General features: G+C 45.4%; 1 protein-coding gene across 3 annotated transcripts in view; it reads right to left on the reverse strand.

The window, feature by feature from the left end:
- UBE2J1 (ubiquitin conjugating enzyme E2 J1) overlaps positions 1-15,629 on the reverse strand; it is a 68,013-nt gene that overhangs the window by 21,398 nt on the left and 30,986 nt on the right. For all 3 annotated transcript variants that reach the window (XM_063916975.1, XM_063916974.1, XM_063916976.1), the window contains exons 5-6: positions 6,092-6,197; positions 5,016-5,139 (exon numbers count right to left, since the gene is read on the reverse strand). In XM_063916975.1, the coding sequence (XP_063773045.1) occupies positions 5,016-5,139; positions 6,092-6,197 (230 nt within the window). The remainder of the gene's footprint in view (positions 1-5,015; positions 5,140-6,091; positions 6,198-15,629) is intronic.

Raw genomic sequence — 15,629 nt, forward strand, 5'->3', positions numbered from 1 at the left:
TTGTCTGAGCGAATCTGGACCGGTCTTCCTTGAAGACTGTCCTTTGCCTGAACTAGCGCCATATAAATGGCCCTTATTTCCAACAGATTTATTGGCAGGCGACTTTCCCTTATGGTCCATTTTCCCTGGAACCAAAGGCTTCCGAGTACCGCACCCCAGCCTTACAGACTGGCATCTGTTGTCAGGACTTGCCATTCTCCCCTTGTTTAAATGGTCTGTCTGTAGCCACCACGCTAGAGACCTTTTTACGTTTACTGGAAACTTTATCATCTGCTTTTTTATCGTCTGATGATTTCCGTTCCATTTGGTCAGAATAAGGTGCTGTAGTGGTCTGGAGGTTGATACCATCAGACCCAACAGTCGCATTGCTGCATGGACTGACATTGTCTGGGTGTGCAACGCTTCCTGAGTCATGACTATCTTTTTCTCTGAAAAGAGAACTTTCTGTAGGTCTGAATCCAATATGGCCCCCAAATTAACCATCTGCTGTGACGGATTCAGAGACGACTTTTCCCAATTTATGAGCCACCCGTGTCTCTATAAACAAACTATTGTCTGTTGAAGATGGCTCAAAAGTAACTCCTGCGATTGTGCTAGGATTAACAGGTCGTCGAGGTATGGGAATATTCTTATCCCCTGCTTGCGAAGACAAGCTGCCATAACCACCATGATTTTGGTAAACACCCTGGGTGCTGTTGCTAGCCCGAAGGGCAAAGCTTGGAACTGAAAATGTTCCTGGAGGATGGCAAACCTGAGGTAACACTGATGAGACAGTGCTATAGGCACATGTAGGTAAGCATCCTGTACATCCAGAGATACCATGTAATCTCCCGGTTCCATAGCCAACATTATGGACCGTAATGTCTCCATGTGGAATCTTGGGATCCAAATGTATTTGTTTAACATTTTCAGATTGAGAATTGGTCGAAATGACCCATTCGGCTTCTGGATCAGAAATAGATTGGAGTAAAACCCCTGTCCGCTTTGTGATGGCGGTACTGGGACAATCACACCTGACTGCAGTAATTTTTGGACTGCTTGTAGGGCATTGGCCTTCAACTCTATAGGAGACGGGCTGGTGCAAAAAAATCTTTGAGGAGGCTGCCTCCTGAATGGGAACCCATAACCCTGAGATACCACCTTCTGCACCCAAGCATCTGTTGTCGACTGCTGCCATATGTGTGCAAAACGAAGGAGTCGGCCCCCAACCCTGGAATCCTCCAGGCGGAGGCCCGTCTCTTCAGGCTGATGGTTTCTGTTCAGGCTTTGAAGCTGGCTTTTTGGTAGCCCATTGCTTCCTACCCCTAGTTTTGAACTGGGGTTGCTTAGACTCCTCTTTAGCCTTTGCTTTGCCTTGCCATCGAAATGGCCAAAACTTTTAACCCCTAGACTTAGGGTTATAACTAGTCGGAAATCTGACCTTCTTCGACTCAGCTTCCGATTCTAGAATGTCTGACAATCGTTTCCCAAACAATATATTACCCATGAAAGGTAATGCTTCCAATTCCTTCTTGGATTCTGAATCTGCTTTCCAAGTACGCAGCCAAATTGCTCTACGAGCGGCTACCGTCAAGGATGATGCTCTAGAAGCGATTGTAAACAGAAACAGAGAAGAAAAAAGAGACTCTTTTCTGGGCGCACTCTTTACTTTTTAAATAATAATATAAATGTTACATAGATAAGATAAGAATAAATCTAAGTATAAAATATAACTTATTAACATCTTGGAATAAAAAGATATAAAATAGTCAAAAATTAGGTAACAATCCAATGAATGATGGAATTAGTACAAAATTGTATCAATCCTCAATAACACAAACTTATGATGTAAGAATAAATAAATGTTCAATTAATAACAAATCAGTGCTGAATTTAGTGTAATCGGTCCCGATTGTATCAATATAATAAGAATGCCAAAAATTGATGAAACAGATTTAGAACCTTTTTATTCCAAGATGTTAATAAAAGTTATATTTTATACTTAGATTTATTTTCATCTTATCTATGTAACATTTATATTATTATTTAAAAAGTAAAGAGTGCGCCCAGAAAAGAGTCTTTTTTCTTCTCTGTTTCTGTTAGCAGCCCTATTGACTCAGGGTGCACCGCCAAACTATGACTGGAAAACGTTGCTTTCCTTATAACTGTTAATTTTGGTTTAGTATATTCATTACTATAATTTTTATACACCGGTGCGGTATATATCCAAATACAACTAGAAGCGATTGTACCCATGTCAATTGCCGCTTCTTCCAAGTATTGGGCAGATTGTCTTAAATGGCTCCCTATTAGGAGAAGAGATGTCATTCTCTAGTTCCTTTATCCATTCGCCCATTGCCTTTGCTATCCAAGCCGAAGCCATAGCAGGTCTTACCACTGCTGCTGAGAGAAAATATATTTTTCAAGAAGCTAACTACCCTTCTGTCTGTGACATCATTTAGTGAGGTAGATGACAGTGGTAAAGCAGATTTATGCACAAGTCGCAGCACATGTGCATCTACTTTTGGAGGAACTTCTCTTTTCGAACAATCCGCAGCTGGAAATGGATAAGAATTCCATCTTTTCGGAATCTTATACTTTTTACTGGGCGTCGCCAAGGATTCTTCCATCATTTCCGTCAGTTCATCTGACGCTGGGAATTCAGCTTTAACTGCTTTTGTTCGTTTAAAACACAGGTGCTTCAGATTTTGACACTGTCTTGGCTGGCTCTTCCAAAGAGAGAACAGCCTTCACAGCAACAATCAGTTCAGCTACATCCTCTAAACTAAAACTCTGCGACTGATCATCATACGGAGTATTTGAATATACTGTATCATCATCTGTTGTATCATCTTGTGTAGTCTGCCACATAGACGCATCTGTCTTAGTCTTACCTGTCCCTTGGTTGCTTGTAGAGGCTACTGGAACCAAGCCGTAGGAAGGGAGCTGCATGTATGGGTTAATAGTTTAACCTAACACTTGAGGTGGTGCTACTGGAGTTAACCTATCCGCTATTGAAGATAAAGTCTTTGCGAACATATTCCATGGTGGCTCTGTTGGTGGTTGAACCAACTCATGTCTTTTACTTTGCTGAAAAGCAAAACAGTTCGCACACAACCCCTAATAAGTGACCAATTGGTCCATTCCAATTAACCCAGTTTTACAAGATAAGCATGTTAGTGATGTAGGAGTGCCTGATAAATTCTCCTCGTCACTTTTGCCGCTCACAGACATGGTAATATTCTGTTAATGACTACACAATTTGTGACTGAAAATCACCTATATATGGATATATAGAAGTGAGATCAATCTGACCACAACCGTGCACCTGAATTGAGGGTCAGAACAGGACTGACAACATAGAAAAGTCAGCACACATACTAGCAGTCAGTCACATGTTAAGGCATTAAACATTGTCATATGAGAATACAACCCCCATAACAACTTACAAGTAAGCAGGAAAATTGTACTTCTGTTTTTAACTGGGGTTTTTTTTCAAACATAATATGCAGAAACAGTAATTCTACAGATCTCATATGCAATATGTACTAAAATTAACAATTCATACTAATAAGTAGAGAGAATTTTTAGTACTGTATACCCTTCCTCCATAGAGCGGGATACAGGGAGACTCACCACACTTCCATATCCAAGCAAATATGCTCGCAAGACGCCGAGTGGATTCAGACGCTACTGATGTACACTACCGCGCCTGATAACTGATGAAAGACACAGTCGCTCACTGACGGACATGGACGCTCAGCGACTTCCACGTGTATGCAGACGCTAAGGTCTGCGACTCGGTCTAGGCGGGATCTCTAGTGTACACAACCGCAGCGTCTAAGCTGCGACCGAGTACCCTCGTGGTAGCGTCTGAGACGGAAGTGAGGTCATTCAGTTCATGGACGGGAGACGCGCGAAAGCTGGTCATGAACTCGGAGGAGGGGCGGCCAGGAGAGCGTCTGAATCCCCCTGTTGACTTAAACTCTAAGGATCGCGGCCTCTACCTAGTCCTGGCGCCTATGATCCCTAGAGCGTAGCGCTGTCGCACTCAAGATGTTCGGCGCATCAACACACTGTTTGTAGGTCTCCACCAATACAGTGTAGCTGTGTCCGGACCCCCCTAGTAAGAGGAAATCCATAGACTTACCTTCCCCCCATGCTCCGGCCACAGCCTGGTTACGTCTGCTGGACCTGCTAGAACATCAGACACAGTCGCCCGTCGAGACAGCACTGTACCGCGAAGGTAAGCGTTGTTGCGACCCAGTGGGGAGTTGTTGGAGCGACTCTTTCCAGTATGCGTTTAAGACGCTGTTAAGGAAAGTCGCTCAAAAAACCATAGTAAGACTATAAAAATAACATAATAAAAGCTTCAGGCTGCTTTATTCACAGCAGCCCTGTGACCATGGTCCGGCTCCTGCCGCACCAAACAAAAAACTGATTTGACCGAGTCAGTGGGCGGGACTATATGGTGAAGCCCCGATGCATCCTGGGAGGCCAGAAAGCTTGTGACCATGTTGGTGCCATTTCCGCTGTCGCTCCGGCATATCCCAACGTTATCCTGTGGATAACCCGTAGACCCAGCCAGATAAAGAAGATATCATAAGTGGAGTGGAGTCATCAAGAAAAGCATTAGTTAATATATACCCCATCACCCATCACAGAGACCGAAGCAGGTAATCAGGTTTTACACTTATAGTGGAGAATTAGGATTTAATTAAATTCATAAAATAGAATAAATCGTAATTCATTTATTCAGACTGCACTATTTTACATATAAGAGCCTCCAATGTGATCCCTTCCATCAGGTGCATTTTTCACCTCATTTAGGCTTGCACTCTTCTCACTAATTTAGTACTACAGAAGTGACTATAATCATAAACAAAAGGTGAAGCTCACTAGCAGAATATGTTGTACCAGGTGGATGGCACTCCGTCTGACATATAACCTAATGTAATCTTTATATGCGTACGTATCATTCATCCACACCAGTAGAAAGATAAAGCAGGTCACAATGAATATTTTGGTGTATGTACCGTAAAGCTGATTTGTCTAGCAAGTTCCCGGGCTTCTCGGTCATCACAGCTGGATTCTGAATTCAATGGGAGCAGAGCAGATTTCATGCTCATCCCACATGTTTCACAGAAGTAGTCCTGAGACCTAAGGATAGAATACACTACAATAAGGAATGGTACCAAGGAGTATTCCATGAGTCTTATTTTCTAAAAACTGTGTTATAAACACTAGCTATTACCTACCTCCCAACATTTACTCCAAGCAGAGCGGGACATCTGCGCGGCGTAGCCGCGCCCGATTTTGAAAAAGGTGCGTGACCTGTGAAAAGGGGGCATGGCTTCGTGGGAAAGCCGCAATCGCGAGCCACGCCCCTGATTCAGTCACCGAGGGGGCATGCTCAGCGCTCTGTGAGCTGCTGGCATGCCCCCTCTCCCTCTGCCTCCAGTGAATGGACGCTGTGCGCATGCGCACAGCGTCTATTCACTGCTGCTCTGCTAAGCAGAGCAGCAGTGACAGAAGCCTCCCAACTGCCCCCACCCCACCACGGGACACTGCGGCCCGTGGGTGGGACAGCGGGACAGCTCCCAAAAAACAGGATTGTCCCGTGAAAACCGAGACAGTTGGGAGGTATGCTATTATGCAGCCTCAACAACTTTATATTTGAAATTAAATCACAGTATTTCCGCACAATAGTAAAAACGGGATGTAGTTATCAGCCCGGCAGTCAGGATATCGGCGGTCAGCATACAGACGCCAGGATGCCGGCTGCCCGTATGCCGGCAGGGGGCCCAGGACTATTCCCACTCGTGGGTGTCCACGACACACAGAGTGGGGATAGAACCTGCGGCGAGCACAGCGAGCCACAGAGCTGCAGCGTGGCGAGCGTAATGAGCCCGCAATGGGCTTTGTTGCGCTTGCCCCCCTGCCAGCATTCTGGCAGCCGGGATCTCGGCGTCTGTATGCTGACCGCCGGGATCCCGACCACTGGTCGCCGGTTCCCAACCCGTTAAAACAGTACTGTGAGTAATAAAAAAAATAAAAAGTTATTTTTTTCCCAGTGAAGACTATTGTGCAAGTAGAGCATACATTGGCTTACTTTTTGGCAAGTGCTTTCCTTTCTTCAGGTGTGTAATCCAGAGAACCTATGGCACCTTCCCCTTTGGTAGGCATGAATCCAATTATAGCCAACAAAGCAGTTCGTACTAAAAATATCAAATGAATTGTGTTACTAGAAAACAAATAATAGCTATATAAAAATAGCAGATGCTTCAAAACAGGCATAACTCTAAATCATGCAAGTCTTCTCTCAAAACACATTACAGCACCACTTACACTGGATAGATTTTAACGTGAGATAATTATACATGATATATGTAGTTCCGATACAATCAACGTATCAAGCGAGTCTTAAGCCAAATAATAACAGCACATCAATCAGGAATAGTCCATCACAACTGCAATTACCACTATAAAAGTGCACCAGATTCTAAAGCGTAATGCTGGGTACACACTGGCCTGACGGGTCGGCCGGACAGACCTATCTGACGATCGGTAAGTGCATACACACTTACAGATCGCCAGCCCGATGTTTTGTGTCTTACGTCACAACTGGGTGGGGATTTACATGTGGCACCCAGTTGGACTGTCGGTCACCGGCGGCCTGTGCAGCAATTGTACGGACAGTCATATTGAGGATTCTGCCGATGTACTAGCAATGTATTGGCCACTCATCTCACTCAAATAGGATCCACAATATTAATTCGAAAGAGTATTAATCAATAGTAAGAATTATTTTTAAAAATGGAATTCCAACAGTCATTCTTAACTCGAAAATTCAGGCAAATCCCTTACACCTTAGAACTACTTAATGTGTTGCCACCCAGTAGGTTTTAATACTCCTCTGTAATTCTGATGTTAGTGTAAACCAGTTGGAATTCCTTATCTCATGTATGATTATTTGAGATTAGCGATCCAGAAGAAGAGCTACTGTTATAGGTTTGGTGCCAACTCCCACTGTGCGTTTAGAAGCATCTATTGTTTTTAGTGTCCGCTTATTCCATTACACTTTCCAACTGGGTACAAAAACAGTAATAAAATGAGACTGATCATTAAGAGGGCCCTGCTCGGGGGTGTGGCTACGATAGGCATGGAGAAGCACGTACTGTGCTGAGCTCTCCACATCCTACAACAAATCCTGACGGCCCCCCCTGGGTTAAAAAGTGACCCGGAGCTGCCTGATCTGGGGTGCACTTGCCGGAGTGTTTCTGGCCCGGTCTGCTCCTGTGCTCGGGTGTCTGGACCGGCAGGATGACTCCGGCCTAGCTACTGCCACGCCACGTGGGACGCTGTATCCGTGACGGCGGGGCCCTGTGCGCTGCCACTACATCCTCCTTTGGGCTGCCGAGAGGGACCCTGCGGCTGTGTGTGGAGGGCGCTCCCTGGCTTCCCACTACTGCCCTGGACCGCTGCTGTGTGCGCGGCTCCGGACTCCCCTGCTCAGGCCACGACTAACTCTGGCCGCACTGCACTACTTCCGGTCGCCGTAGCGGTTGCCCTGGGTGTCTGCTGCCGTCCACTGGGCTGTGTCCCCTCTTGTCCGCTGCCTCCGGATAGCGCTGGTGGAGCCGCGCTCCCTGCAGCCCTGGATCTCCTGCTGCACACACAGGGGTACTGCGGGGGGAGGGGGGGGGGGATGTGGCAACGCCAGCAAACCTCCCTGGAACCTCCAGCTGCAGCCTCTGAGCACCACTGCCGGTGCTATTGCTTTGGGACTTCCCCTCCACAGCCTTCAGGTACATTTCCAAGTCAGGGGTGATCCTCTGTAGGGCGGCCCCTGTGTGCCCTTACAACTGGGCGGCAAGACAAGCTGCACAGAGGCCCCCCTTCCTCTTCTCTCTCTCCTGTGCCACTAGAGGGCTTGGGAGCTCAGGGACAAAGCTCCCACCCCCTTGTTCTTCCAGCTGTTCAGTATTGCCTGTGCAAAGGCTCCCTGCTGCATATTATCGAACTGGAATATATTGCTGTGACTTTTTTCTCCTTTCATTATATATATTCAATTGGAGGCTGTCTGCCCACCATTCGTGCGTTTCCTGATTTGTTGATACAACACTGACTCTTCTTTATTACGTGGCACACATTCAATTTGGTACTCCTGCTGTTCTAAGTAGTGCGGAATTCTGCATATGTGAACATAGTGTGCTTGGAGTCCTGCCTGCTTGCTTCACCATACTTTTCTCGTTTAGTGCTGCAGCTACCTCTAGGGGTGACTATATAGAATACTAATCATTTTGGGGAAGACTCGCCAGGCTGCGGCCAAGCTGGAAAGATTAGCTAGAAATCACCCTGCGCAAACTAAGAGAATAGAGGGGTCCCAAGACTGTTCCTTCTCCCCCCTTCTCCAGCTACGAGTGCTGGCTCCAAACCCCCTGAGGCTTCAGAGGATGCAATCCAAAGAGTACTGGATGCAGTTAATGCCAGCGAAGGCAGGCTGGCTGATAAGATCACTTAAGTGCAATTGGATCTGTCTATATTCCATCAGGAGTTGCAATGAGTTAGAGAGAGTGGGGGAGGTGGAAACCCGCATTTCCACTGTTGGGGACACTGTGGCTCTGCTTGGCCGACGCACAGCTACCCTTGAATCCCAGAAGACGGAGGAGCAGAAAAAGTTAACCGATATGGACGGGCGTCTAAGGAGAAATAACATTCGTTTTGTGGGCTTGCCTGAAAAGGAAGAGGGGTATGCACCTGAACAGTTTCTGGAGAATGGCTTACAGATTTCTTTGGAACGGATGCTTTTACATCACAATACGCAGTGGAACGAGCACATAGATTCCCTATGCGACCACTACCATCGGGGGGTCTCCTCCTTGTACATTTATAGCTAAATTCCTTCATTACAAAGATCAGAATATGGTTCTTACCCTGGCAGTTTTCCCTGACTTTGCGGTTGATATTCAGAAGGAGAGAGCCCAATTCCTTCCAATTAAGAGACGTCTCCGGGAACTCAATATCCCTTATGCTATGCTTTTTCCTTCGAAATTGCGGGTGGTTGCGGGAGGAGAACCAAATTATTTTTGACCCCACGGGAGGCAGTTCCCGGCAAGGCACGCTCTGGCAAATGACTGACTGCTACCGCTGTCCGGACTGCAGTTTATGTTGATAAGTATATATGTACACGACTGTTGCATTAATGTTTACTGCATTTCTTCTTTCTAGGGGGACAATATAGATTTCATTGTTCGTATGTTAACCGTTACACTTGATATTGGGCCCCTGTATTTTCAGGTGTTGGGTGCTTATTTGACCCTAGGGGGTTAGAATAAGGCGGGGGAGCAATGCATGCCTTTGACCACTGTATTTTTTGTCCTCTTTACTAGTTTTTTAGTCCGTGGGAGGTTCTTAGGGATTAGTTATGCCTAAGTTTGCGCCGATATACAGGGTGGGGGGGGGGGTTTATTGAAGGGGGGAGGACTTAGTTTGTTGTTTTTTTAAGCGTTAACTTTCTATTTATTTCAAGTCGCTTTGATATTTTGGGCCGATTTAGTACCCCATACTATTATGTGTTATGGCGTCGCTTAGTCATAAATTCTTATCCTGGAATGTGTGGGCCTTAATGATAAAATTAAAAGGGCCTTAGTGATTAGGCAAATTAAGCGTATCCACAGATATTTGTCTTATGGAGACGCACCTGGAGGGAGCCAAAGTTTTGTCTCTTAAAAAGCCGTAGGTCGGGTGGTCGTACCACTCCACACATACCTCCCATTCCAGAGGCGTCTCCATCCTGGTTCGCAGATCTGTTCCATTTGTTTTTGGTCAGATTCAGGTGGATCAGTGGGGTAGATATATTTTTCTTAAATGTCAGATAAATTCTATGTCTTTATTATTGTTAGCCATCTACATTCCTTCACGGTACTCTCCGGAGATTCTGCGTAAGGCTGCCGATTTTATGGCCCTTTACCCCAACATTCCCACTATCTGCCCTGGAGACTTTAATAATGTCATGGATGTAGGTGTGGATAGATTCAGCACCAAAACTACTGTGTCCCGTCCACATCCGGGTAACTTTGCAATGTTAGTGGAGGGTATGGGTTTGGTGGACGTCTGGAGGGCAAGGCATCCAGCTGCTCGCCAGGTCTCGTGCTTTTCACCCACTTACTCCTCCATTTCTACGATTGATATGGCCCTGGTCTCCCCCTGTTTACTTCCTAAAATTATTGATGTTCAGGTATCTCTGACCACTCACCAATACTGTTGAATTTGGATACTGGGGGTACCCGGGGGCAATTATTTTGGAAATTTAACTTGTTCTGGCTTTCACAGATGGGCACTGGTGCGGAGCTTGAACTCGCATGGTGGGGGTTCCTGAAGCTGAATGGGGGTACTGCTGGCCAACAATCCTATGGAACGCATTAAAAGCCTTTATATATGTGGCTCCTTAATTAGACGGGTTTCTACTTTAAAAGCTGGCTATAAACGCCAGGAACTAGAGCTTGAAGCGTCATGCAGGTCCCTAGAAATACAATATTTACATGATGGGCTGGTATCCTCTAAGTACGCCTGGTTGCTTGCCCAACATTCATATTATGCCACAGGCGACAGACCTGGTACTTATCTAGCACATTTAGCGGCGACAGATAAAACTTCTAACACTGTCCTTGCATTACGTGGGGATGATAATGTAACATGTGTGAAAACCCCTGAAATAGCGGACCAATTTGTTGCTTATTATAAAACCCTGTACAGTACGAGATGGACAGCTGATATTACAGAAATAAGTAATTATCTTGATGGTATACCACTGCCCTCACTCCCTAATGAGGCGGCTGAATTCCTGGATTTCCCTTCGTCACTGGCAGAGATTGACACTGCCATCAAAACATTTCCTGGAGACAAGGCACCAGGGCCAGACGGAATACCTATTGAGCTCTATAAAAAGTATATCGACTTTTATGGCCCCAAATTGCTTACTCTGTTCAATGACTTATTGGAATTCGGTTCACTGCCTGATTCTGTGTGCTTTTAAAACCAGATAAGGATCCAGGGAGGGTGGATTCGTATAGACCTATCTCGCTGCTTTCTACTGACATCAAGATCTTAGAAAAGATCCTGGCACTAAAGGTGTGTACACACGGTGAGATATTTTCTTTCGATTTTGACTACATAGTCAAAATCACAAGAAAAGTTAGTGCAGATCGCAAGGTGAAAGTCACCTTGCGATCCCGATGCACGGTCCTGCCAGGTCGGCATCGCAAGAAAAGATAGACTGTGCAGGCAAGTCAATCCTTGCTAGATTGGTGTACCATCTAGTTCATCTCTCATGTCAATAACATCTCACATAAGCTAAAATCTCACATACTGTAAGCCAAAATCTTAAGCACACATAGTCCATATCTCAAGAAAAGTTAGTCAAAATCGGTGGTGCTGGGGTCCGGGGAGTTCAAGAGAAATAGCATAGTCAAATTCGGCCATAGCAAGGATCTCACCATTTGTACACGCCTTTAGGCTAAACTCTCTTATATACAGGTTGAGTATCCCTTATCCAAAATGCTTGGGACCAGAAGTGTTTTGGATATCGGATTTTTCCGTATTTTGGAATAATTGCATATCATAATAAGATATCATGGTGATGGGACCCAAGTCTAAGCACATAATGCATTTATGATTCATATACATCTTATATACACAGCCTGACGGTCATTTTAGCCAATATTTTTAATAACATTGTGCATTAAACAAAGTGTGTGTACATTCACACAATTCATTTATGCTTCTTATACACACAGCCTGAAGGTCATTTAAAACAATATTTTTAATAACTTTGTGCATTAAACAAAGTTTGTGTACATTGAGCCATCAGAAAACAAAGGTTTCACTATCTCACTCAAAAAATTCCGTATTTTGGAATATTCCGTATTTCGGAATATTTGGATATGGGATACTCAACCTGTATACACGTTATGGTAAGAACTTACCATTGATAACGGTATTTCTCCTAAGTACACATGATCCACAGGATAACAATGGGGATATGATGAAGCGACAGCGGATTTGCACCAATCGGTCAAAGCTTTCAGGCCTCCCAGCATGCAAAGGGCCCATCCATATATCCCCGCCTCCTGGCTCAGGCAAATCAGTTGTATTCCAAAGATCAAGGCAGGAACATCATAGATAGCCCTAATCAGGCGAATAGAACACACATGCACACCCTTCTGTACAAGAAGGAAGTGGTTAGTGAGTAAAAGGATCCTCAAATCAGGTGTGTCAGGGTGGGATCCCTGTGGACTTAGGAGAAATACTGTTATCAACGGTAAGTTCTTACCATAACGTATATTTCTCCGGCAGGGTCCACAGGTTATCCACAGGATAACAATGGGATTTCCCAAAGCAATTTAGTGGTGGGGACGCTCCTTATTGGACAGGAGAATCCTTCGCCCGAATTCAGCGTCATGAGAGGCAAAGGTATCCATGGCATAATGTCTAATGAATGTGTTAATGAAAGACCATGTGGCTGCCTTAACATATCTGTTCTGCTGCAGCACCACATTGTGCTGCCCATGATGGACCTACCTTACAAGTAGAGTGAGCAGACATTTGCTGGAACAGGGAGATCAGCTTGAGAATATGCTTCAGAAATAGTCATCCAAAGCCATCTTGCCAGTGTCTGCTTATCAGCAGGCCATCCTCTCTTGTGAAATCCGTAGATTTTGAAAAGAGAATCTGTATTCCTGATGGCACTGGTACGATCCACGTAGACCCTTAATGCATGGACCACGCATCTCCCGCAGAAAGGCCCGGTACCTAAAAAAGCCGGGACTACAATTTCTTAATTAAGGTGGAATTTAGACACCACCTTCGGAAGATACCCAGATCTAGTTCTGAGAACTGCTTTATCTGCATAAAATATCAGAAATGGGGAACGACATGATAATGCCCCTAAATCGGATATTCTTCTAGCTGACGCCATAGCCAGTAGAAAGAGAACTTTAGCTGTCAACCATTTAAGATCCAGTTTATTAAGTGGTTCAAACGGGGCAACTTGAAGGACTTTCAGGACTAGACCTAAGTCCCAAGGCACTGTAGGAGAAACAAAAGTAGGTTGAATGCGCAGCATTCCCTGGAAAAAAAATACGTACATCCTGTAAGTTTGCAATTTTCTTTTGGAACCATACAGTCAATGCCGACACTTGCACTCTCAAGGAAGCCACCTTCAAACCTTTATCCATTCCTGCCTGAAGGACCCTGGAAACTCTGAAAGACTTGGGGTCCATTTTCCGTTCACTGCACCAATGAATATAGGTTTGCCATATTCGGTGATAAATGCGAGCTGAGGAAGGTTTCCTTGCTCTAAGCATAGTTTGAATTACCTGTTGTGAGAATCCTCTTGACTTCAGGATAGAGCTTTCAAGAGCCACGCCGTCAAAGACAGTCCAGATGTCTGTGATAACAAGGACCCTGCATCAGTAGATCTGGACGTGGAGGGAGCAGAAGTGAAGCATCCATCGACATTCTCTGCAGATCTGTGTACCAATGCCTTCAGGGCCAGGCCGCAGCTATTAGTATCAAGGCACCTTTGCCTTGCTTTATTTTTCTCACCACCCTGGGTAATAAGGTGACTGGAGGAAACACATAAGCCAGATGAAAGTCCCATCTCACAGACAGGGCATCCACAAAGATTGCTCTGGGATCCTTTGTTATTGACCCATATGCGAGCGCTTTGTTGTTCAGACGGGATGCCATGAGATCCATCTCTGGCAACCCACACTTGTCTACTAGAGTCTGGAAGACCTCTGGATGTAGAGATCATTCGCTTGCCCGAATGGCGTGTCGACTGAGAAAATCCGCTTCCCAGTTTAGGACTCCCGGAACGAATACTGCGGACAAGGCTGGATGACGAAGTTCTGCCCACTTTAGTGTGTGACTTACCTCCATCATCGCTTTTCGGCTGCGAGTTCCTCCCTGATGGCTGAGATACGCTACTGCCGTCGCATTGTCCGAGTGGATCTGGACCAGTTTCCCCCGAAGAATGTTCTTTGCCTGAATCAGTGCCCTGTATATGGCCCGAAGTTCCAATATATTTATTGGCAGGCAACCTTCTTCCTTGATCCATTGCCCATGTGCACTGCAGGGGAGGCAGATATAACATGTGCAGAAAGAGTTAGATTTGGGTGGGTTATTTTGTTTCTGTGCAGGGTAAATACTGGCTACTTTATTTTCACACTGCAAATTAGATTGCAGATTGAACACACCACACCCAAATCTAACTCTCTGCACATGTTAAATCTGCCTCCCCTGCAGTGCACATGGTTTTGCCCAACTGCTAACAAAATTCCTGCTGCGATCAACTTGGAATTACCCCCATAGCCCAAGGTGGATCAACCTGCACCTGAAACTGCTTTGTATTTTTCAAGAACCCCTGGTGAAAGCTAAAAAATTTGCACACAAACCATTCTGAACCAGATCCGGAGAGGATAATACAGCTTTGCAAGACAAACATATGAGTGTTGGTGTTGCTGTGAGTGTATCTTCTTCACCTTTGCCACTCTTAGACATGATAAATAATCAACACTTTCACAGTGTACTACACAATTTGTTACTGTAATCACTTTAAGTTTTTTCAAGTGACATACAATCCAACCCTACCCATGCACCAGCATTGAGGATCAGAATAAAACAAAACTGACGGAATATAGTAAAGTCAGCAATCACACTAGCAGTCCGTAACATGTTATACATTAATATAATAAGCAATATGAGCACATCATCAACTACAACTACATTTCAAGTATGTAGGAGAACATATTACTGAATCATGTTTAAACAGAACTACCGTATTCAGACGCATTGCAAAAGAAACCACAGTATATGTATACAGACTCCTATAGGCACTTATCTAACTATTCATACTCAAAAAGGTAGATAGAGACTTAGGGGGTCATTCAGAGTTGATCGCACATAGCAACTTTTTGCTTCCCGTGCGAGCAACTAGACACCGCCTATGGGGGAGTGTATTTCTGCATAGCAGGGCTACGAACGCTTGTGCAGCCCTGCTATGCAAAAAAAGGTTTCTGTAAAAGAAGACCAGGTTAAGGGTTACTTAGCCTGTGTGATCGATCCAACGATGCAGGTCCCGGAATTGACGTCAGACATCTGCCCTCCAAACACCTGGACACGCCTGCGTTGGACTCACCACTCCCCGAAATTGTTGAGTTGCCGCCCGGATCCACCTTCTGTCAATCTTCTTGCGGTCGCCGCTGTGACCGTTTTCTTCGGCAGCAGCGTCACTGCCTGGTGACGGACGTCACCGGGCAATGACGCACCTGCACAATGCGACTGCCGCGCATGTGCAGTTCCAACCCGATCGCACGGCTGCGAAGAAGTGCAGCGTGCAATCGGGTTGGAATGACCCCCTTAAGTGCTGTACTACTCGTACTCAGTAGAGTGGGATACAGGGAGACTCACCTCGCTTCCAGGACTGATCAATACGTTAGCGAATGCCGAGTGTATCCAGACGCTACTAGTGTATACTGTCGCTCCATGAACCTATAGTGAACACAGACGATCAGTGGACACAGATGCACCAGTCACACAGCCGCCTATGCTGCGACTGGGTCACCTCGTGTACAGCATCTGAGACA

The sequence above is a fragment of the Pseudophryne corroboree genome, chromosome 4 (genome assembly GCF_028390025.1).
Source record: "Pseudophryne corroboree isolate aPseCor3 chromosome 4, aPseCor3.hap2, whole genome shotgun sequence".
In the NCBI taxonomy this organism is placed as follows: domain Eukaryota; kingdom Metazoa; phylum Chordata; class Amphibia; order Anura; family Myobatrachidae; genus Pseudophryne; species Pseudophryne corroboree.